This window comes from Anomalospiza imberbis, chromosome 13 (genome assembly GCF_031753505.1).
Source record: "Anomalospiza imberbis isolate Cuckoo-Finch-1a 21T00152 chromosome 13, ASM3175350v1, whole genome shotgun sequence".
Classification (NCBI taxonomy): domain Eukaryota; kingdom Metazoa; phylum Chordata; class Aves; order Passeriformes; family Viduidae; genus Anomalospiza; species Anomalospiza imberbis.
In genome coordinates, this window is record NC_089693.1 from 10,061,902 (window position 1) to 10,086,226 (window position 24,325).

General features: G+C 39.4%; 1 protein-coding gene across 8 annotated transcripts; it reads right to left on the minus strand.

Moving 5' to 3' along the window:
* Window positions 1-11,224: 11,224 nt before the first annotated feature.
* HDC (histidine decarboxylase) lies at window positions 11,225-22,928 on the minus strand. Of its 8 annotated transcripts, XM_068203841.1 has the most exons (15): window positions 22,404-22,928; window positions 21,427-21,599; window positions 20,282-20,395; window positions 19,436-19,558; window positions 18,494-18,628; window positions 17,472-17,615; window positions 17,151-17,217; window positions 16,192-16,354; window positions 15,996-16,086; window positions 14,733-14,831; window positions 13,957-14,058; window positions 13,411-13,774; window positions 13,120-13,281; window positions 11,951-12,030; window positions 11,225-11,371 (listed from the first exon to the last, which is right to left on the minus strand). In XM_068203841.1, the coding sequence occupies exons 1-15, from the start codon at window positions 22,429-22,431 to the stop codon at window positions 11,336-11,338; spliced, it is 1,881 nt and encodes a 626-aa protein (XP_068059942.1). In that variant the 5' UTR covers window positions 22,432-22,928; the 3' UTR covers window positions 11,225-11,335. The 8 variants fall into 8 exon arrangements, 7 of the variants coding, with proteins under 7 accessions (XP_068059942.1, XP_068059939.1, XP_068059941.1 ...); XM_068203838.1 differs by having other exon boundaries at window positions 13,120-13,774; XR_011003743.1 differs by lacking the exon at window positions 11,225-11,371 and having other exon boundaries at window positions 13,120-13,298.
* Window positions 22,929-24,325: the final 1,397 nt, after the last annotated feature.

Below are 24,325 nucleotides of genomic sequence, written 5' to 3' on the forward strand. Positions count from 1 at the left end.
TCCCCGGCTCTGCCCGGCTCAGCTCCCCCGCTCCCGGCACGGCTCCCCGGCTCTGCCCGGCTCAGCTCCCCCGCTCCCGGCACGGCACGGCTCCCCCGCTCTGCCCGGCTCGGCTCCCCGGCTTTGCCCCCAGCTCCCCGGCTCTGTCCGGCCCGGCTCCCCGGCTCTGCCCAGGTCCCTGGCTCTGCCCGGCTCCCCGGTTCTTCCCGGCCGGACTCCCCCGCTCCCGGCCCGGCTCCCCCGGCAGACCCGAGGGAGGAGCAGTTGGAGCGGCCGGGCTCGGAGAGAGCCCCGGGAGACACAGCCCCAGAGCTGACCGACGGCTTCTGCCAACACACCTGGATTTCTTTTCCACGGAGGGCTCTTCAGCAGCAACCTGGCTTGGAGAAAGTCACGTTTTAAAATTTTTCTCTAAAATGTGTACTGAAGTGCATAATACAGTTATTTTTAGTCATCAAGTATGCATATCCTTCATTAAGCCTGTAGTCGACAAATTCAACATTACCAAAAGTTCCAGTATTTCATACGTTAAGAATTCAGATCTTTAGACTACAACCTAAAGAATTTGTGATTCGCCTAAAAAATATCTGAATTATTTAATTACTGAAGGGGTGTTTCAAGAATATCCCAAACAATTTTGAATTCTGGCTTCTCAAAATCCAGATTGTGATATGATGAAAAGCCATCCTAAAATTAAAACCTAAACTGGTTAGCTCCTAGTAGACCTGTACATAAGTTTCCCTGCAAAACCTCTCCATGATAAAGTCAATAGACTTATCTTCAAAAATACCTCTATCTCAACAGAAAGTCTACAACAAGAAATGTGTTTGTAACCAGCTCTACTTATATTTAATATATCCCACTTAGCCTATCCTGCATTTTCTCTACTTTGCACATAAGTTCACTTTAAATAAAAAGTAGACGTACCAAAAATCACTCCTATCCAAATGATTCTGTTTAAAGTTGTAAAAAATCTGTATCTTTCTCCCAACATGATTTTTGGTTCTGCCTTTATCATCCATGCAGTGCCTTGCTCAATACTCCTCCAGCCTATGCTCTGCTCTCCAGAGCTCCTGCAGCGGGGCACGGCTTGAACAGACACAATATTTAACATTATTTCTGCATGCACAATTGCAGGTAGTGCTGGTGAACTCAGCACACGTATCTGTAGGAGGAAAAGGTAAACATCACTATTGGTTACATATATTAAAACATAATCAGTGGTCTTAGAATACAGCAAATAGCAAATCAGCCACAGCTTTTACATGCCTTAGATACACAAGTAACTATGTTTTATTCTACTAGGTCATTATTCATTCAGATGTTTGTCTTTTTGGCACAGGTAAACAGTATACTTTCCCAGGACAAATAACACAGTACGAGTTCTCCATGAATTTACACAGTTCTCAGAGAAAAGTTAATTATTTTAATTGGCATCATACCAAGTATGCATTACCCAGTTTCATACAACTGCAGAATTTTCTCATAACTCACTCAGCTTGTTAGGACTCATTTGTAACATAATTGCATCAAACACTATTCTTGTACCAAAAAGTACACCAGGATTATTTTTTCAAGTTTCAAAAAGATATTCTCTTGATGCTATTTAATTCCTATTTACCATTGTTGGTCATCTAATTTAAAAATAAATAAATAAATAAATAAATAAATGAATAATTATTTAAAAAACCCATGAAGTTTATGCTAGTTCTGCTCAAATTCTTGCTTTTTGATTCAGTTGATTTTGCTAAGGTCACTCTACTCACATTGACCTAAAAATTAATGATTGGCTCGTGGCTAAATCCAAAGGTCTTGCTTCCTTTTCTGTCCTTTTCAACTTATCAGCTAGTTTTGGACCTTTGAATCATTCTTTATCAACTCAGTTTACATAGTTTCTCTGACTCTGCACAACTCTTCTTTCCCCACTTACTACATAGGTCTGATGCTTTATAGAGTCCTCACCATCACTGCAACAAGTTTTTGCTGAATGCTCTAACATTTTTTAAATTTTTCTTCTGGGTTGCATTTGTTCTGCTCAGAATTATTTTTAGTGGAAACGTTCTTTCCCATATCTCATAGGTGTTTCTTCCTTTTTTAGGGGTAGCTCCTCATGGATACAAGCCAATCTTCACCTAAGTAAAATCAAAGCAGGTTTTTTTTTTTGTTTGTTTTTTTTTTGTTTTTTTTTTTTTTTTTACTGGCACATTTGCAGTCTGACCCTGAAGCCTTTACTCATGGTAAATAGCATTTTCTCCCAGCCTTTATACCAGCCATCTGACCCCCCGACTGCCCTAACCATCCACAATGCACCCTAGAGGTGTAACTACGCTTCTGTCCTCACTTGACCATCTTCTTGATCACCGGAAAAAAACCCTCTTTTGACTCCTTAATGAGAAACTAATTGTTTCTTTGCTTACATCTTTTTATTCCTTAACATCAAATACAGGCACCATCAGTTTGCATTTGTGGTGTGTGAAAGTGTCATTCCTTACAGTTCGCTCTGGCATCAAAACCAGAGTCCTCTTGCTTTTTGTGTGGTAGGCAGCTCTTTATTCCTCTACTTCTACAAGAAGGACTTGATCTAGCAGTGTATGTTTATTTAATAGAGACATAAATCAAAGAGCACAACACCAGTAATGATTATTCAAATTAAAGAAAGCAAAGTTCATTCATTCAAATACAAGAAGTTTATGTAAACATGTCGTTGTCTAAGCAGGGACGGAGCTTTTCAGACCAAAAATCTTTTTATAAAGATCACATGGTTAGTTTTATCACACAAAATTGCTAGAATTATTGTAACACCTTGAAAGCTCACCTCACTAAATGAAAGCCTGCCAATTATTTTAAAACTATATGCTGATCTAGTAAAGATAGTTCCTTCTTCTGCAAACATCATCTTAGTATGAAATTTTAACTTGAAGCAGAAGAGCTTCACATTTCTGTTGCTGAGATTTGGCCTATGAATATTAATTAGCGAGTTGTGGATTTTTAATGGGGCTCTATGCATGTTTTGTAATAGTCTATCCATCATTTTTAAATGACACAAGGTGCTTTGAATAGCTTATGTAAAACCACCTCATTCTGACAACTAGGTAATGCATTTAAAACAGTGTAGTTTCAGCTACTGAAGAGCAACATTCTAGCCCAACAGCATGAGAGAATAAGATACAAAGTAGTAAAGATCGAGTTTAAAACTACAGAACTAGAAAAAGCAATAGGAGACATAGCAGAGAGAAGTCACCCTTGGCAATGAAACCAGAGTTACTGAAGTTCAAAGTATAAACTCATCTATGTTTTAGAACAGTATCTTGTCTTAGCTTCACCTAAGCTTCATCTTATCTCTAACACATCTCTATTAGAGAAACAGAAGTCTCAATGGATTTTATTACTGTTTAGACATGGATTTCCATCTGCCCCATAACTGAGGTCCTCAATTGTTGTTTTGATTTGTAGTGTGGTACAGCAGCACGTGTGACTTGGGAGATGTTTAAAGCTAAGGAACAGCTTACCCTTTCTTACCAAAAAGGTAAGAAAGGGTAAGCTTTCTGCTATATTAGTGATTTTTTAAAAATTGGTAAATCTAGTGTTAGCTGATCTTAACATTTACATCTACTCAGCAGTTTTTATGTTACTTACAGAAACTTATACTGCTCAAAAATATAAGCATAAGAGGCTTCAATTCCTTCCTTATACTGCCTGTCAAGGATACTGCTTGCTAAATTCCAACAGACTATCACCCCCAGGAAGAGAATTTGGCCCAGCAAATCTTATCTGTTAGCTATCAGAAACAGCATAGAAGAATCCAGTATACTTTTTAGAAAGCAAATTTCAAACTTCTTGAAGTACAAAAGTCTGAACTGTTCCAACTGGAAAGAATAAATGCACCTCAAAACATTGAAATTGCTTTTCCCCCCTCCTTTAACCTTATAATTTTGTAGTTAACTCTGAACTCTAAAAACAGTAAAAATATTGTTACACACAATTAAAACTATTTCTCTAATTTAAAATATCTTTAACTTGTGACTTGTTATAGAGCTAAAACAGTGTACTATTGTCAAAGCACTTTGAAAGATATTTCTATTCTAATTTAATAATACAAATCTTGCTTTATCATTCTTCACACTCAAAAGATAAAATTAAATGTATCCAACTAAACAAACTACATACATAAAACGGCAGGAAATTCTTTCTCTCTAATCCCAGCTTTACCAAACCCCATTTAATGTTTAAACTTCATAACAAACTCTACATATCTTCTGCCTATTTATCTTTTATAGTTATTGAAGGATCCTGTAGTTTTCCCCAAATGCCTGTTCTTGGAAGATTTTCTGCTCCTCCTTGTCAGGACATCCTCCCTGTGTGACATGCTAATGCCAAATTGTCCATCAGACTGGACACAATCTGCTCCAATGGAGTTTTCACTGCAGAATAAAACACCCTTATGAGCACAAGAACTATGATGAAACTGATCTCCTATATTTTTGTACAATTCATATGGTAAATGCTAAATCAGAAATATAAACTTTTCTTTACTACATTCACATTTACTACAATCACAGATGAGAGTTTATAAGGAATCTCCATTATGTGGATACACTGGTATCTAATAGCTCTGCCCCTTTTTGCTAGGGCTTTTAAGGAGACTCTTTATCCCTATCCAGCTAGCTATTATCATGAAACTCATAGAAACCTAATACCATTGAGACCTATGACCCTTTCCCAAATGTGCCTGAAAGCAGCCAGCAGGTTCAAGTTGCAGGGAGGGGAAGGAGAGAACAGACACATATAGATGCACATACACAGCCCATGGCCATGTAACCTCATGTTCTTGGAAGCAAGGCCAAAACCTTCCTTGTCTTTGAGAAATCAAATCTCCTTTTGTGAAAGTAGATGACTTCTGTAGATGTTTTCTACAGGAAACTTAGGTAGCAATAGATCAAATGTTTGTAAGTCTGTTGGTATGAGGCATTGTTTTATTTAAGCGAACATTGCTCTTCATATCTATTGGTTACAATTTCTTTAAAAATTAACTGCAAAATGCAATCAAAAAACACATTTCAACATGTATAATTCAAAATAATATATCGATGTTAATATGCATTGCACTGAATTTCAAGCATGTCTGATAACTTAGGAAATAATTTTAATCCTTTTTTGGGACCCAAGTAGCAGGAATAGTGAAAGGATATAGAGAAATACAGTTATGTAGCCCCACTCAAAGTAAAGCTCAGTAACTGTGCCAAGGAGACAGTACAGGTAGGAGAGGTGCATAACCATGAAGGGCAGGACATCGGCCAGCGAGGACATAGAAGTTGCAATGAAATAGAAAACACAATGACAGAGCTAAAGTGAGATAATTGTTAGACTAAATTTTTGGGTTAAAAGTATTTAAAAAAAAAGTTTGGGACTTTGAGCAAATAAAATAATCCTTGTTGACTGAATCCACCTGATTTCAGGAAGATAAGAGTTTCCACTGTCCTTCTGGCCAAACATAAACTATGTTACATCAAAGAAATTACTGACTTAATAATTAATTTTTTTCCTCCCTGAGTTTGCAGAAATCTACATTCTGATTAGCTGCACTGTATGTGCATATAAAGATGAGTTTCAGCATACATATAAATACCTGTTTTAATTTTAGATGTCACGTTTCTCTTATAGAAAGCTGACAGAGCTGAATGAAGTTCTATGAAGGCAAAGGATTTGGTGGCCATAATCCCTGACATTTTACACTCTGTCATTTCCAGAGGCAGTGCAGTGCTGACTACTGAAAAATGCTGGAGGTTCATGCAGCAAGAGGCACATCACTTGGTGGGATAGATTTCATTCAGCCCAGTATTTCCATGCATACAGTAACACGATCTGCCAACATTTTCTCAGTACTGTGGCAATACTTTCTCTCAGGGCTGCCAAGTGAACTTCATGGCTCTAGGACATTTGAAATTTCTTCAAATATATGGTCTTGCAACACAGCCCATTGTACATAAGCATTTAAAATTTGAAAACTGCTTCACATCTTTCTTGAAGAATATTTCTAGAAATTGTTAATATAGCTTTGCTGTGCCCCTGAGATAACTACTGCATTCAGTTTTCTGCTCACTCACACAAGATTGAATTGCAGCCATATCACATTATACAAATTTTGGCTCCTTTAACCATTGTGTGAGTGGCAACTGTAAGTAAGCTACTGACCTCATAATTTGAAGGGGTTTATTCATGTGAAAGAGGCTGAAATACCCTTACACTAAACGTGATGGCAGAGCTTTATTCACTTTGCTGCTGCCCAGGCAATAAGGCTGTGAGAGCAAAGCCTCTTCCTCCACCCCTCTTTCTAGGAAAACGCTGTTCTTTGATGAGCACGCCCTGTCATTTGATGCTGCTGTTGGCAGCAGCTGTGAACATTGCTCATACTTACTGCCTTTGAAAAGTTTGCTGAGTATAATCTTGCCTTGAAGGTATGATAGCAACAAATTATACAAGGAGGATTTGATTTGAGTGTCTCCTTCAGAGGATTTAATAAATTGATGGGGAGTTTTAGGCTGAATCAGAGTCAAGCTTAAGTGAGTAGTTAAAAAAAACAGCACTGGATTTGGACACATGGATGTCAATTACTCTTCCATCATAAATGAAAAAAAATGGCAAAGTCAAAATTTGGTGGAAATTAATATTTTCAAATTCTCAGCTAAGCTTTCTGCTTAATCCTTACCCTTTCTTGTCCCCAAAGTCACTCCAGTTGTTGACAGGTAGTTTCTCAGCAGACAAGAGAGCAGAGCTTGCTGTGACTGGGGCACCTGTACTAACCCAGATAACGGAACTGAGCTAACTCTGCTGGTGTAGCTCTGGAATAAGCTTCACTGTGTCTGCAATGAACCAACAGAATTCAAAATCTGTTCATGGGATGGAAGCATTCTCTGAAGTTCATGAAAGAGAATTGAGAAAGGTTCCTTTAGGATGTTCTCTGCGAGGAGAGGAGATAATTCCTGAGCTTTGACAGCTCCCTCCTCTGATCCTGGAGAGCACATCTGCTCTGAGGAATCCCAGCCATGTCTATCCAAGAAAGATGAGGATGGGCTCAGTGCCGAGAATTTAGTTACCATCTAGCACCAGGAATCTCTCACATGTCACTGCAGAATATTAAAATTTTGTTCCTAGAATTTCATAGCAGTTGCTTCTAACACCTCTGCAACAGAAAGATGAGTCTCACTGTGACTCAGACAGCTTCACCTAGAATTTCTTTAGCCAGCCATGAAAAAGCAGAGAGCTACATCTAAGCTCACCACTCAATCTAAAATAGTTGAAGAATTTTAGCTTTAATAGCCTAGAAACTACCACAGTATCAAAGATACCATCCTCTGAGCAGTGAGCTAAATGACAGGTCATGACATGGAGTAGCTGAGACCCATAGTTAGTAAATGTATTCACAGGAATAGTATTGTGATTTTGTGCTACCCTAGTCACACTCCTCTCATCTTCTGTGGAGTGTAGCAGATGGCCTGTATGTCTCCATTTTTAACACACAAATCTGGACTGTCTATATGGCTTTGTCTAATGAGTCATGACATGTTTATTCCCAGCCATGTTACACCATTTTATCTTTCAAAAGCAAAGCCATTAACATAAAGGAACATAAAAGAGCTTGTAACAGAATGCAGTAAAGTAAAGGCATCCTGTACCATCTAAATTACTAGATTTTAGGAGGGACCTGGGTAATCCACTAGACAAGACTTCCTTGGAAATTTTAGTCACAGGACTGGCTCGCTCCTTTTGAAGGGGACTTTTTTCAAGATTGGTGATTTGACGTCCAGAGACGTCAAATCAGCTGCAACTGGACCAGCAAGTCAACTCCCCTGGCTGACCTACTAGAAATCCTGATGCATTACGGATTTGTGAGCAGCATCCTCAGAAGTGGGGAAAGATATGGAAAAATACCAATAAACTGCTGGTGTAAGCACAGTTTCAGTAGTGCCAGAGCATGTATGTACTGACCTTCATCTCCTGAACCTATGCCAGGCACTGAGGGGGAAAATGGAATGGCTTGAACTCTGCTGTGAGTAGATTCATTGATTTATCTCTGCACAGACTGCCAACCTGGTTCTTACATTTACAAAAATTATTTTGGTTAATAGATACTTTACACTCCTTCCCGAGTGGGAAGGGAACAGAAGAAGAATTTGAGATGTAGGCATGTAGGGAAGGCAGATTAAGCTTATTGTTTCCTTATTCCTTCCTTTGTATTAATCCTAGTATTGGTACTAATATGACTCCTCAATAAGCCAGTTTTACTCAGTGATTCAACAGAGAACTCACCCCAAAAATACTTTTTTTTTTTTTTTTGCTGACTTAGTGAGCTGAATCCATCACAAAACTGTGAGAAGAACATCAGAGCTGGGGCAAGGGAGGCAATGGAACTAGAAGGTCACATAAGGAGGACAGGGAAACAGAATGACCCCTTTTGGCAGCACCAATTAATTAGATCAAGTCAACCTGTCTTATCTGATTGAAACCTTAGAGAAAAATTGTGGTAAACCTCCAAATAAAGCTTTAGTAGAAACTGTAGTAGCTATTAATTTAAAAGGTGACAGAAGCACATTTGAAACTGAAAAATGAAGCTTGAAGGCTTCGATTTAGGGATCCTGAAAAATACCCAGCTAGGATTTTCCATGGGAATGGTCAGGTGAAACAAACAAAGAAAGAACAAACAGCTGACCTGTTACATGAGTTCACTGAAGCCACCAGCCATCCAGTCTGAGTCCCATCTCTCTGCCATTCATAATTAGGTAAATGTTGCTTTGTGATATGATTATTGTCCCTTGAGCTGACTGGAATGGTGCATTCTGATTTGAATAGTGAAGGCTCCTATTACACCATAACAAAACAGAAAAAAGAGAAGAGGTTGTCTGCACAGAAAATGCTGCAGCCTGGAGCATCCTGTGTCAGCCAGCATGAGGAGTGCTGGGCTTTCCCAGGCTCTCTTTCTAAGTACCTTTCTCTTAATTAACTGTACATTGGGCCTGAATCCAAATTTAACACAAACTTCCAGTTACTTGTTGCCCTCTGGTGACATCTCGTGGATCACATCGAGATGTCTTTGTCTTTTGGCAAAACCTGCAAAGCCTTGAGCTGAAAACCTTCGTGAGAAACATGTAGCTGGAGAACAGTGGAAAATGTTTATGTCAAGAAATAGCTTAGAAAACAATATATAGCTTAGAAAACAATATATATTGTGCAAAAGCTGGTGAGCAAACCAAGTATTTATTATGTGAAGATTTACGAGTTTTAAAACAAATTAGCCCTGAATAATAAGGCAGACAAAGGTCCTTCAAAATGTTACATTCACAATCAATAAACCTGAGGGTTTCAGCTCTCCAGGCTGCCGATTACAACTCCCTACTGAAGTTACAGAACTAATGCCACATCCCATTTTACAAAGTCAGAGATGTAACTGAAGAATAAAAGGTTACACAGAAAAACTTCTTCAGAAAGCTCATTAAAGGACCATAGCACAATACCGCTACACATTCTGAGCAGGAAGCTGGAATTAGTTATGGAAATTCAGCAATGCTTTGGAAATACTGTGACCCTAGCTAACAGGGTCTACTAATTTCTCCTACTTTTCCCAGGCAGTTGCCATCACATATCAAGCTTCCAAAAATGTTCTGTGGTATTTACAGTTGTGAAGCAACTTCTAAAAAATTCCTGTGGCACCAGTTTGAAACAGTGACTCTATTACAGGAGAAGTGTAAAACTCCTCTAATTTATTCAAATACTAATGTCTAGTGATAGACCAAATTTATCCTGGACATAAACCAGTTAATTTTCACCCCTGCCAGCTCCCTGAACAGCTCCTCACTCAGTGCCCTGTGTTCTTAGGCTGGGTCCTGGGAGCAGTGTGGGAGCAGGAGAGGCAGCCCACGGGCTCAGGCTGCGGCTGCAGGGAGGTGCGAGCCCCGCTGAAGTGCAGGGATCTGCTCCTGCCCACCCTGCTCGGACACCCAGGGCTGGTGCTGCATTAGAGCTGGCCACAGCTCCCCTGGCAGCAAAGGGGATTTATCTAGCAGGGGAAAGAAAGTCTGCAGTAAAAAAGTTTCCTGGCAGATCAACAACCTGAATCCGCTCACCTTGTGCTGGAAAGTATCAGATTTGACATAAAAGGGCAGTGGAAGGCTGAGCAAGAGGGAAGGAATTTGTCCCCTTAGTGGCACATAGCAAAATATTAAATGACAAATAATTATTTTTTAAAAAGTAAGAAAGGAAAAGCCATCCTTATTCACAGTAATGGCTGTTTAGAACCAAGAAGTACTGAGCCCTGGTCACCAGGTCCAGTCACAAGGGTGAAATTCCCGGAGTTTGCTTCAAGACTGAGTAACTAAGGAAATAATTATGCTGAATTCAATAATACAGTTCTTATGTCATTAAAGTAACTAATCTCTACGATAAAATATGGATTTCAAAGTTTATTGAAGGGTAATTCATCTCAGTGAAAGTTTACTGGGGGTTATTTACCTCTAGGGTGCCAGGTCATTAGGTATTTGCATAAGCTATGCAGTGTGCCACAGGCATCATTGAACAACTTTTCTTACTGTTTGCTAACTAAATAACAGGGAACATTTGTTCCATTTTGCTGAAAATTTAACCATAAAGGGAAAGGGGGAAGCCCAACAAAAACCTTTCCTAATGAGGTCTGTAATCTCTCCCTGCATACTAACATTAACTTTTTTCCAAGTAAAACAAAGGAGCTTTTGGCTTGAATTAATCATTCTTTTGCATAGGGGAGTAATGGCACCCATTAACTGACATTCTGGTAAAATGGATAGAGAAAACACTTACCTTATGTGAGCACTTCAGCTGCACACCAAACAGGAGGAGTTCTCCAGAAACCTATGGATCTTTTTTTTGGGTAGTGTGAGTTTTGGGGATTATGTAGCCAAAATATCCCAACCCAAGCCAGGTGATCCCCAGGTAAAAGTGTTAATGTGAGTGTTTAAAGAGTGATGCACTTAAGCTATTGTCTGCACGGGGTAACTACTCATAGGTGCTTCATAGATGGTTTGGATCACTGCAATTATATCAGTTCCTCCTTCATTCCAAAAATATTTTTGCCTACAATGAATGTCACAGTAGTAGAAATGCAGTTAGAATTTAGTAAGGAAAAAGGGATCAATCAGTCTTTGTAGCACCTTATGATAACCATAAGCCAGGACAGAGAATCGGGTCCACAGTCTCCTTGTAATTTATGCACATTATTTATCCTTGCTCAGTGGTTCAGATTTCTTTCTTGAATCCCTCCTTGAAACAGTGTTTTGCAATTCCAGCATTCTATGCTCATCTTTGACTTCTACCATCTACTGCAGTGCCCTCTCGCCTGTATTTCCTGAAAGACATAGAGCCAACATACTTATTCTGCATAAATACACTAGTCTGTTGCTGACAGAAAACTCTTATCCTTTCAAGGAAGTATTCCAAGTTAAAAAGCCAATATATATTTTAAAATATTCTTAGTGTATAATAAAATACTATCAAACTACATAATAAAAGAAACAGATGGATGAAATGACAGGAAGTGGGGAAAAAGCCTTTCCATAATTTTCTAAAACTTTATCACACTTTTGTTACTCACTAGCACATTAGATATGTTTATAAATTACAAGTGTCCAACTCAGGGCACTTCCTATTGCTGGATATAAATTTAAACATCTAACACTAGGCACAAAGGGACTTGCCATCCTCACTGTGTGTTTATTGCTTTATTGTGTAAACAGAAAGATTTAATAGCACTATTAAAAGTGATATGATACATGGTTATTGATTTTTTAGCAGAAATAAAGTGTGAATATGAGATTGTCTTAATGAAGCAGAACTACTCCAACTCGACCTACATCTTAGCTGATGAGCTTAGCTGATTTTATATAAGGGTATATAAGATATTAACCATGCTCATTGTTTAGATAACCTGGGAATAGTAGTTCTGGATCAGAGGGAAGATCCATCTGTCTGAGTGCACTGCCTTCAAGACAGGGTGACTGTAGGTATCTGGAAACAACTACAAGGAAAGCAGTGAGCATCTAGCAGTGCTTTCCCAGAATAAAGTCCATCAATCACCATGTTTTCTGACTCAACTGTACTATCCCTAAATTTAAATTTGTCCTTAACAGATTTTTCTCTTCCCCAGTTTTTTATATACATAAATCACTGGTTTCTTGTAGCAAAACATTTGTTTGCTGTATAGAAACCCTTTATTCCATAATGTCCCTTTAGTTCTCTGTTGTGAGAGAGAGGGAAGTACCATTCCTCCTCTCTTTCCTCACGCATTTGTGATGTACAGACCTTAGGTAATACTGAGAAAGGCCATAGGTGTTTTGCAAGGGCAACTGTTTTGCAACATGGTTGCACAAAGCCTCCCTTAGCTGATTAGAACAGGTGGGCTGGCACCTATTTAACTCTGGAAAAATTGTGTGTTTAACTCTGGAAAATTGCCCTCCTGCAGCAAAATCGCTTAGAGAGGTTACATCCTTCTTTCTGCACAGTTCAAAACTGATGTTGGCATTGCTGCACACACAGATCCTCATATCACTCTAGAGAGTTTAAGTCAAGGTATCAGCACCACCACCCCCCATGGAAAAAAGAAAAAAAAAAAGAAAAAAATAAAATAAATAAAAAAAAAAAAACAGTGGTGCAAATAGAGACCTGGATTGTTTATCACCTCCTGGGGCCAACATACTTTGTCAAAGTGCTTCCAGCCTAAACTGGTTTCCAGCTAGATTACCAGGACTGGTAAGGTAGAAATTGGCATTTTCTTTACCACAGTCTACAAAACAGAAGGTTTCATGTAATAGGCCTACAAGATTTATTTGACACTTTAATCTATAAATACATGAGGTTTTCACCAGTAAAAGCACAGGCATTTTCTCAGTGGTCATTGCCACGGCTTACATTTTAAACAAAAGAACATGTAGTATTGCATGTGAATAAGCAAACTTTGGTTCTCTTTCTAAGGACCAAGCTCTCTTACTTGTTAAACAATGGCCTGCAGAGGACAACAAGGCAGCTGAAGGCCACACTGAATGCTACACTCTGGAAAGCTTGGGACACTGTAGAATTTAATTAGTTTTTTGAAGGCACCTTTTTTGAACATCATCATGTCTTCAGGCAGCCTGGAAAGAACTCTGGCATTTGCACGAGACTCCTTCTTGTCAGTGGCTGCTGCTTTGGGGTTACATTGCTCCAGATTACCAGTCACTGGCACACTGGTGCAGCTAAGGGAACGTGCTGTCTTTTTCTTGCCTTGAACAGATAAATAGCTGAATAAAAAAGAGGTTAACTTATGTTTGGTAACATTTTGGACATCTTCTGGAAAACAGTCATCCAGAGGATCCTCTTGACCTTTCACCTGCTGACTAATCACACACTTACTAGGACTTACTGATAATTTCTTAGGCTGTACTACTGTTTTTCTAGAAGGTGTTTTGTATTTTCCTCCATCTAAGTAAAGCTGAGGAACATTGCTAATGGCATCAGAAGTAGGCTGAACTATTGTAGTGGGGATTCCTGCCCCATCACCAGAATTGATGTAGTGCAACCCATAATTCTGGCTAATAATTTGGGCTGCAGTGTGTTGAATGATGCTCCAGTCCTGCAGAATATCTTCCCTGGTTGTGAACTGAGATGTCACAGTAAAGCGGATGATGAACTTGTCGTGGATGGTTGCTGGAATGAGGAAGAGCCTGCCAGAACTGCTCAGTTCTTTCAGGAGTTTTTCTGTCAGCCAATTGGGACCCTGTTTCAAATATAAATAATAAAAAAATACTATAGTTAGAACTTCCAGTAGCATCCAAAAATATCAAAGAATTGCAATCACAAATTCTTAAATGGAAATATATTCACAGTTATTAATGTTTGGGGAGAGATCAGCTGTGGTCAGTTCATTCCAAAGGGACGTGCAAAAGGGCCAATCTTTACCTTTAGGCGAAATACAACCAGCCCAAGATGTCTCTTGGCAGGAATTTCAAAGAGTGGGTCACTTTTAACCAAGGATTCAAAGAATTTGGCTGTTTCAGTACCCTACAATGAAGGGGGGAAAAAAGTTATTTGTTTGTCACAAACCCACTTGTAAGATGCTAAACTGGGTAGTTAAAAGGAATTCCTTTCCTTACTGAAACACATCACTCCAATGCATGAATAAGAGCCATCAGAAAAATGACATCAAAGCTAAGAATTTTAAAGTCTGTCTCTATTTGCCCAAACCCTTGACAATGAACATGAATAACTGGCCTATACATAGGGATTTTCTATAGGTTTGAAAAGAGAATGTGCCTTCTCATATTAGAGTCCTTTTGCAGCAACCATTGATCCACAATGTGACCCCTCATATTTACATTCATCAGAGACTTAAGCCTGTACATTTTCATAGTGGGGTTCAGTTATTCATCACAGCCTGCCTCCCAAACAGCTGCCACTTGACCTCAAAGAAAGCTTCTCCAGATTATGGCTCAGTAAAGTGCAGAAGGCAGTGACCAAGTCCCTTTCCATTGTCCAGTGCTGTCAAGAAGGGGACAGGAAATGTTTTGTCTACACAGTCAATCTTTACAGTTTATTTTAGAGTAAAACCAGCACACATTTAGAATTCACATGCAAGCTTTGCGTGTGAGAGGATTTCTGTTACTCATCTCTGCATCTCTGAGTGCACTAATCTCACCTACCAAGAACTGAACATAACACATTGGTAATTCACACACCTGTCGGACATGAGCTTGAAGCTTTTTCACCCCAAATGAACGAAGCACAAACCACAGCTTCAAAGAACGGAATCGACGACTCAGTGGAATCTGCCAGTGCTGTGAAAACAGAACAGTGCATCAGTGAGTGCAGAAACAACAGAAAGGAGAGTTCCCCTTCCACTGCCACATCTCTTGCTTCAGACTCGGGTCAGAAACCTCTCTTGAGATGAATAGTGTCATATTACTGAAAATCTGCTAAGCCGAGGAAACAGCCGTCTAAGAAACACTGTGTCCCCATGTTTTTCAATTATTTGCAAAAATAAGATATTGGCTATTCCCCTTAATTTATGGCTTAGATATGCTTAGAATTTTAAATTAAATACCAGCTTATAACAACAGCTTTTTGCATTTAAGAGCATAATCAATTTAATATGTGGCCATTTACACTTTAGGACTGACTAGTGTTCGCTTCAGCACCTGTAATTTCCTGAACATTTTCCCAAACCAATTATAAATAGCAAGATTTGATACTGGGCTAGACAGTTTCAGACAAAGCAACACCTACTCCAAGGAAAAGAGTGAGAAAACATGTAAAGGAATATTTCAGGGAAGCTGCACAATCACGTGCAGGATCCAACTGAACCACAAGAGGGACTCAATATCCTTTTCTCCATCCCTTCCTCTCTCCACTCTAGTGAAAAGCACTATTGATTTCAAGAAAACAATTATCTTTTCAGGACTAGGGTGAGATCATAGCAGAAATAATTGACAGAGAATATTCCTTTGTATTACTGTACAGAAACCTGCTGTAAGATGTATCTGCCGTGAAATGTCTCTTAGCTCTCCTATGAATACCTTAATCTGAAGAAAAAATGTAATTCATTCTCCTGCTGCTTCAGTGCATGGTTTTTCCATTGTTTACTCCTTTCTCTCTTTTATTACATATCAGAGATACAAGAAATCCAGCCAAAATGGCATCAGTAGGAATTACTACAGCAACACAATACACAGAAATGACCTTTTGCATTAGAAAGGCAAGGCTGGATCTGCATCTGTGTAAAAACTTAAGTACTTTAATCTGAAAGCAATTTTATAATTAATCTTCATAACCAGGGCTTACTGCAAAGTTTTGCTATTTTCTCTGCATTAGGATCTCAGTATAATTTGGTTTACATAGTAAGACCAGCTATAAGATATATACTCCAGAATGTGAGAAAAATTTCACAGTCTGATTGAAAATTTTATAGGCAATATAAAATATCAACTTAAATAATAACTTACCATGAAGTCAATTGCAGCTCCTGAATTGGCATGTCTGAGGTAGACAGGGTTAACACTGAAGGTTTGATGCAACTTGTATTTATCTTTAACCCTATCGATTGTAGAAGGAACTAGATTTAGCAAAGTAAGTGCTGAGAAAAACTTTGCAATTTGCATGTTATCCTTTTGGTGTTGTTTGTGTTTTGACTATACTCACCAAAATCCAGTGCAGTCAAAATGGACCATCATCCACTTAGAAGGATTAAAAGTAAAGGAATCTGCATATTCAATTCCATCCAAAAACAATCGAAATTCAGGACATACAAATGCTGTTCCTGCATATGCAGCATCAATATGAAGCCAGAGTCCCTCAGCATCACCTGTTGGAATTGAGATTCTTGTTATGTAAGGGATATAGGGAATCAAAGTGCATGCTAATCTCTCCTCTCTGCAAACCAGGTGCAGTGTTTTGGAGGAGGCAGACAAGCAACTGACAATCTAGTTTTATTCTAAAGGTGTGGATCCGTAATGTCAAAATATAGGATAACGCTGAAACCAGGTGGACCCTGTAATAAAATTCACTATTCTATATTTTATGTGAGTGAGTCTTTTTAACATTTGATTTCTCTCACCTGCCCTTTCACTAAGTGAAATTCCCCAGTACCCCTCAGCTGCACAAAGCCAAAATAAAGACAGTGGCAAGCAAAAAAGGGCTCAGAAATAGAAGCCACAATCTGACCCATAAGAGAAAGCTCCTCAGATCTTCAGCAGCTACTGGCCAGAATTTATGCTGGAATAGAATTTGCAACCATGTCAAATTTACATATGATATTGATTGATCCATAGGATATCCTACCAGAATCTACCTTCAAAACTTCTTTGCTAGATTAAATATTAATGTGTCCATCCTGCAACAGTACCACACAGTCTGTATTTCCTGAATAACCACATTAAAGATTTATCAGTTGGCAAATTTCATCCATCTTGAATAGAATGTATTTCAGCATCCTAATCTAAATCTTACAGAAATCACTGCAGTCTTGTACTGACTTCAGTCATCCCTGAGACATGTCTGAAAAACTCAGCTCTCCTTCATTTTGGTATGAAAAAGTCTAAGAGTATCTTCTAGATACTTTCATAGATCAAAATCAGGGAAAAAAAACCCAAAACACTTACAAACTGGACCCAGTTCTGAAAGATTGTCAAAAGCACAGACACCAGTTGTACCCAACGTTGCACAAACCTAGAAAAAAACAAATCTGCTATAAGGGATTTGGTTTCTTTTAATACATGGATGCAACACTTTAAAAGTGGGCAGCTTATTTCAGGCAGTCAAAACATTAAAACTTTTTATTTAATAAAATAGAAATTCTTGTACACATTTGAATCTTCAGCTAATGTATTTTAACACAACAGTAAATTTTTAAAATGTAATTTCATGTTGACATTAAGAATATAACACTATGTCAATACCCCCAACCAGAAAGTTGAACATACAAAGACTGGCACTAGGCCTTTTTTTCTGTCTTCTGCAATGGCTTTCTTCAAAGTTTCACCTCTGAGGGAAAAGTTCTCATCCACAGGCAGAAATTTTATCTTCACAAGAGAAATCAAGCCAGCCTTTTCTACAGAGGAATGTGCCTTTAAAATAAGAAAAACAGTAAGAGCTCAAGCTCTGAGGCTGAACAGCTGTGATAAGTTATGGCTTTATGAAAGACAGTGGTGGCAAGAAATAAAGAGATAACGACCTTATTGTAATCCCTATTAATACAAGTCTGAAAGCATCTTCTTTGTGAATAACTGTAAAAAATTGTACACTGTAATTCTAAAGAATGCTTCATTTACTTGGGTACTGGTTCCTAAAATATAATAATAGCCATCCTCATCTTGTGTTTGGAGGGCCATTTATCATAACTCAGCTCTTAAACGAGCCTCTTAGAAATGAATCAACCTCAGTTTATTCCCTCCTCCCTGCCATAAGAATATAAATCTCCTGAAGTGTGTTTACTTCTGGATAGAGCAAAACACCTTGCAAGATACAGTCCTTTTAGTTATAGTAAGAGAGAATGAACATGAGTGTGTCTCCTGTGGTAGTTTTCCCAGGGGAATATAACTGCTCAGTTCAGGAGGCCAAGGACAGAACAAGTTTGCTGGCAAAAGCCAACAGCCAGGAGCAGCATTTAGGTAACAGTGCCTTGAGCATGCCTGTCTCTGAGGGGAAGGAGGCTGGGAAGAAACAGCATGAGCTCAGCACATAGTTCCTGGAGTAAGGCTTTGTGAAAAAGAGGAAGGAAGTGCAGAAATCAGTCATGTGAAACAATCTCTTGAGGACTGCCAAGAACCTAAAAACTTCGCCTCACACCGATTCAGCTTCCCCATCTGCAGAAAGCAGCAGCAGGGGAACTGGTCCGCACTTGTGAGGCACTCTTGTGGTGTTGTACAGAAATGTGACTTCACATGGCAAAGGCTGAGTGAGACAACAGAAGCAGTTTGTCTTCCTTGGAATCATAAGAACCTACTTGGTCAGATGCATAAGCGACAAGGCGAGAATTGAGCGAGGACTCATCAGTGTCTGGCTCAGAAACCTTCATCTCCAGAATTTTGTTCTTCCTTGCTGCCAGCAGTGCAACCAAGGTTGATTCGCTCACAGTGCTCTGCAAAGACATTGTTCATTTACTGCAACTGCTACTTCATTGCTATTTTGCCAGGGATCTGCTGAAATCAGTGAAGTGCCCAGCTGCCCACCCCCTCTTCTATTCCTACTCCTGCTTTTCTCTGACACAGCGGAGAGTCATTAGCTGATGAGCAGCTCTCTGGGCCAGCAACACAAAGCAAAGCCTTTTAACTGCTGTATATTTTAAGGTGCAGCACTGAGTTCTGGGGAGTAAATAAACCACGTTTTCCTTTTGTTCTACAAATAAAACATAGTATTTCCCATAAAATTACAAACATGATCAAAGCCCCTTATAATAACAAAGACGCAGCACTGATTCCAGGGAACTCTTGCTTACGCCTTCTGGAAGGAGGTAACAGTTCAGGCCTTGACCTTGCACCTCTCAGAGACAAAAAGTAGACATGAGAAAAAGGAAAAATAACTTCTTGTGTGGCTAAGGACTGTGGCAGAAGGATGGTGATAAGGATTCCTTCTCTAATTTTGTAAGAATCACTTCAGTGCAAAATTTGGTGATGTGAAACAGATTCAAGAAATTAAATCTGACTCATTTATCCTTAAAAAGACCACAAGAATACCTGCTGTTTGTCCATAACAGAGCACTAAAAGCAATAGCAGTTTCTATTCTATAATCTACCACATTTAATACTAAAATCTGGGAAAATAATGCCAAATTTGGATTCAGAGCCATATAGAAAATTTTGTCGGTTTTGTCCCTAGGAAAACTATCACCCAGAGAGAAATTCACTTGAAAACAAATGATGATAAGGCTGTCTCTAATCTCCCCTACCTGTAATACTCCTCCACCCACACTATCAGGATGGTGGTGCAGGAATTTATCTGGAAGGCCCAGCATTTTAGCCAACCAATCCATCACATTCATTTCCAGTTCTGTACAGGCTGGGCTGGAGGCCTAGAAAAAAATGAAAAAGGAGAATCAGGCTGTAATTCACCTTGGGCACTGATTCCTCGTCCAACTGAGAGCTAAGAGAGGCAACGAGCTAATCTCATACAGCTACATGGAGACCACATCAACCAATATCTTATAGGCTTCTACTTTCTTACACAGAGACACAAATCTAAAAATCTGGGCAACTTCGGCACTGGGGAAAACACTGGCTTCAGAAACTACTGTGGTGTGCAGAGTCATAAGCGTGCAGTGCTCTGTAGCTGCTGCAGGAGGATACAAAATACGTAGATATTCTGGCCCAGGATACCAAACAATTATTTTCAGAAGAGGAAAAATAGGAAGTGTGTTCTCTCAAAGGAGCAGGAGAACTGGAATGGAGCCCAATCTAGCCTGCAGTCATGGATGGTGGCTGCTGTATTGCTTACACTGCTTGTGTAAGAGTCTTGGCACTGAGACTAGGTGACAAGGAACAATGCTCAGTGGGATATGCAAAGAATTTGAAAACAGACATTTCTAGTATATTTTTTTTCATTCACCTCTTACTACTAGGTAATGCTTGTTCTTATATGTTCTTTTGGGGTTTTTTTAAGTGACAATTTTCATTAATGCAACAACATACAGTTGGTTAAAACAATTATACTGAGAGAACAAGAAAGAATGACTAAGACCTGCTCTTGCATATTACACACAGGACAGGAATGTCTAAAATAGCCCCAAAAAATTTACCCATGTGAATCCCAAGCAGTTAATTGCGTCAGCCAACATATCTCCAAGGAGTGAAGGCCAAGAAGTTAGAGCTGGAAAGTAGGCATGCATGTGTGGACTTTGCCAATGGACTACCTAGAACAGAATTATGTAGAAGTTCAGTCTGAAAATGTCACAAAACTTTGCATGAGATGTAGTGGCTTCTGTTTAAAATGAGAGAAAAGGATTACAGCAACATAATACATGTAACTATATATCTGCTAGCAGAGGGCTGCACAGATAATATCAACAGGGGAGCAGCACTAACAGATAATAACACTGCATTATTAACAGATAAATTGCAAATAACAGCAAAAGCATTTATCTGAATTAAACAGGCAGACAAAGATTCTGAACAGGAAAGAATGTTGTGCTATGTTTGAAAGGCCAGAGTCAGAAAGATTTATCAAAATATTTATCTTTATAAAGGTAATCCTTGCAACAAAGTTGCTCATTTTGTCGAACAACAAGTTGCCTTTAGCTACACACAGCAATTTACCACTATAGAAACCCTTCTATACATCTGAATGAGCTTGTGTGTGGGACACCAGCATAAGTACATGTAATCTGATTGCCTCTCCTACATCAGATCAAGTTTCTGCAAACATCTACAAAAAATTTGAGAACAGGCTTTGAAAAAGCTTCTTACATTAAACATGCAATTTGGTAATATGAATTCCCTTAGCAGAATCTGCAGTATCCATGTACAAGAGGAAGCAGAATTTTACATTCAAAGCGTAGGAAACAAGCCTTGTATATGCATGAAGTTGGGCAAGAGTTGTTTCACCTTGCTGTGCCCAGTTTCCACATCTCTTGAATTAAGATTATATGGTTCAGCAGATAGAAACATTGTGAAACTTATGATTTTCTCATGCTGCTGAATTTGTTTCCCTATAAGCAAATATGAGTTATATAAAAAGTAATTTAAAAATACACTCACAATCTAACCCCTAAAATTATAGTTAGGAACACAACTATGGGCATAACATCTACAAGATTCATGCTACATTTTTGGGTACTTTACTTATCTAGAACAATGTTCTGCAGAATCTGTGCCTTCCCAGGATTTGGTGCTCACCCCAGGTAGTGATGGCTTTTTCCTGTCATGATTATACTTTATTTCTTACCCCTGGCATAATAATCTTCTCTATATCTCCAAAGATATTGTCCCAGCTGTCTGGGTCCACTGGGGCAGAGTCTGGCAGCTGGGCTCTCATGTAACCTGGCTGTACATCAGGAGTCACCCGTCTCTCTCTCACATTGCTCAGGTACTGGCAAATGTAATCCACCATCTCTTTCCCTGGAAGAGGCAAACCAGTGGTTTCAGTTTCATTTAGGGAAACACTTAACTAACAGTACAGGCACTCCACACGATCTGTCCTTAGCATTGGACAGAGATTCCAAGAGCACTGGAATACTGCTCCCTGCTCCTCCCTCCTACACCCGACCTGTCCCATCTAATAATGCTCTAAAACAGGCTCACAGGGCTTTTTCAGTGCCATCATCCAATAGTTCAAATGTACCTTTAAAACCCAATCATGGTACAAGTAGTTTGCTTGGTTACTGAAAGGTTAGATTTTCTTGCCTACAAATTAACTGAAACTGCATTTCACAGGAATTAAATTTTCATGTCCTACACTTCCTTGTCATTACAGCAAACCTGCTTTGCATCCTCTGAAATCAGCTCTATAGCTCCACACCCTTTCTCCACTTTTTAAGGCAATCTCCTGCAGCCCTGGAACCAAAGTTGGCTCTCCATCTCCAGAACTGTCCAAGTACCACTGCAGTCTCAGGGTGTGAAGCCAGTGAAAAACTATTGTGCATAACCCCTTAGCACAAGTTTATTCAGAATTACAGTTTTGCAGCTTTCCCACAGCATCTTAGATGTAAGACCAAAAAGGCTAAGTTACCCACAGACACTTAATCCATTAATTTAAACTCAACCCTGGGACACATTTTTGCCTCAGCAGATCCAAGTCTCAAGGCCAAGTGCACATTTGAAGAGTATATAGCCCATCCTAATTTTGGGTATCACTCACAGCCCTACAACAGTTGATCTCCACGAGCAAATGTTAACTATTTGCAAGAGCCACGGATCACTCACCTCTCTGTCTGTACTCCTCAGGCTCCATACTGATTCCTTGGGAATGCACCTCTTCAAAGCTGGGCCACAACCTTTTGGGAGCTGTGGTCAGTTTGGTCTGGTGCCCTGCCAGCTGCTTCACCCTTTATAGCTCCCTTTATCTCTCAGACTCACACATGCTGGAAAAGGTTTAACAGGCAGGTCATTGGTGAGTGTTTATCTAACTCCTCCCAGCTGAGGGTTTTTACAATCTCTCATGGTCGCATCTGTGCTCTTTTGATGTGTAAGATAGTGTATCACTAAGAGGAGCTGCCTCTGCACTTCCCCCATTTTCAATCTTTCAGAAGTCTCACAGTAATCCATGCCATGAATATAAGGCACATTAACAGGAGACTTGTGGGAGAGAAAATGCTCAAGAGCTTTCAAAACCAAATAAAAGCTAGCAGATGTTACACCAGCACACCCAGCTACTGTGCTAGCAGTAGCCATGAAAACAAGGTACCAGCACAGAACAACTTTGATATGAGAGACAGTGACTTAACCTAAGAATTGGGAACTCTTGGTTTTTCCCCAAAAAAGAGTATACTACATCCCCACAAGTCTTCAGTCCTTATGCTGTCAGTCCTGTGCTGCTAAAAGGAAAGGCTTCACAGTCATTGCCAGTTCCAGAACTACAATGTGAAGCAGCAATGATCCTCTTTGTGGATTTCCTGCCCCTCAGATCAGAGCAGGTTACACCAAGCAGGGTGATGTTCCTCCATGGATACCACCTGAGGCCACTGAGCTGGGAAAAGGCATCTTCTCCCTCACTGTGTTTTCTCCCGTATGATATGCATAAGCACTGGGATTTAGTCTTGTCTCTCCAGAATTCCTCCAAGTCCTCCACCTGGATTGTTCTCAGTTTGAAAGAACAGCTTTATAGATTGCCTCTTGTTCCAGCTTTAGGACCTGAAAACACATCCTGACCTCTCTGGCATCACAATCTTTGACACTACTCAATGTGGATTCCTTATCCATCTTCACTTGCTCTACACTGCACCAGGCAGCCCTGGGAAAAGAGAGAGGCAGGATTTGTGGACTAAGCACCAGAAAGGGAAATTATTTCCCATACAACACATCCTTGCCTATTTTTGCCATACCCTAGGCTCCTGCTTGGGGCTGGCCCTGCTGGAGGCAGGATGCCAGGCTAGGCAGACGCTGTGTCTGATACCTCCCAGCAGTTTTGCTGTTCTCGTACAAGAGAGAACTGGCTGCCAAAGCAGCTTTGATTCTCTGCCCCAGGTACTCTAATGCAGCACAACCACTTACATAGTTCTAGGAAGTTTTTACATTGTTCTCACACACGCTGTCTACAGAACCGTGTGAAACCTTACCTTTTTTTCTGCTGCAAATAGATACTTGGGAAGGAACTGTTTATAGATATGAGAAAGATGCTCTGACACACACATCAAAAGATTAATGTACTGAAATAAAAAAACCCAAAACGATAAAAAGGCATTGAGAGAAGTGCAAAAAAACACTATATGCATGTTCATCTTTTTTATCTCATATTGCTCTGGAAACATTAGGAAAAAAGTAACAAGCTGCCCACGTGTTTAATAGGAATTTATGAACAACTCTTGGCTGTACTGTAAATGATCCCATAAAGGAGAACAGATTAAGAAGGGACAGACATCAAGCACAACTCAAAATGAGCCCAAAATTCTCAAAAACCCTGATTTTAGCTCATGACAAGTGATTAATATGCTAATATATATGGACATCTGTTGAAAGAAACAGATGGTAGCTAATTACATTTATATTTTTAATTTGGAACAGCAAATAAGGAACAATATTTTTAACTATGTTTTCAGAGCTAAACTATATAATAAATATTTCATGTAACATATACCCTGCACTTCAGCTCAAAGGTGACAGTTTCATTGAGTTCATCTCTTGTTCTG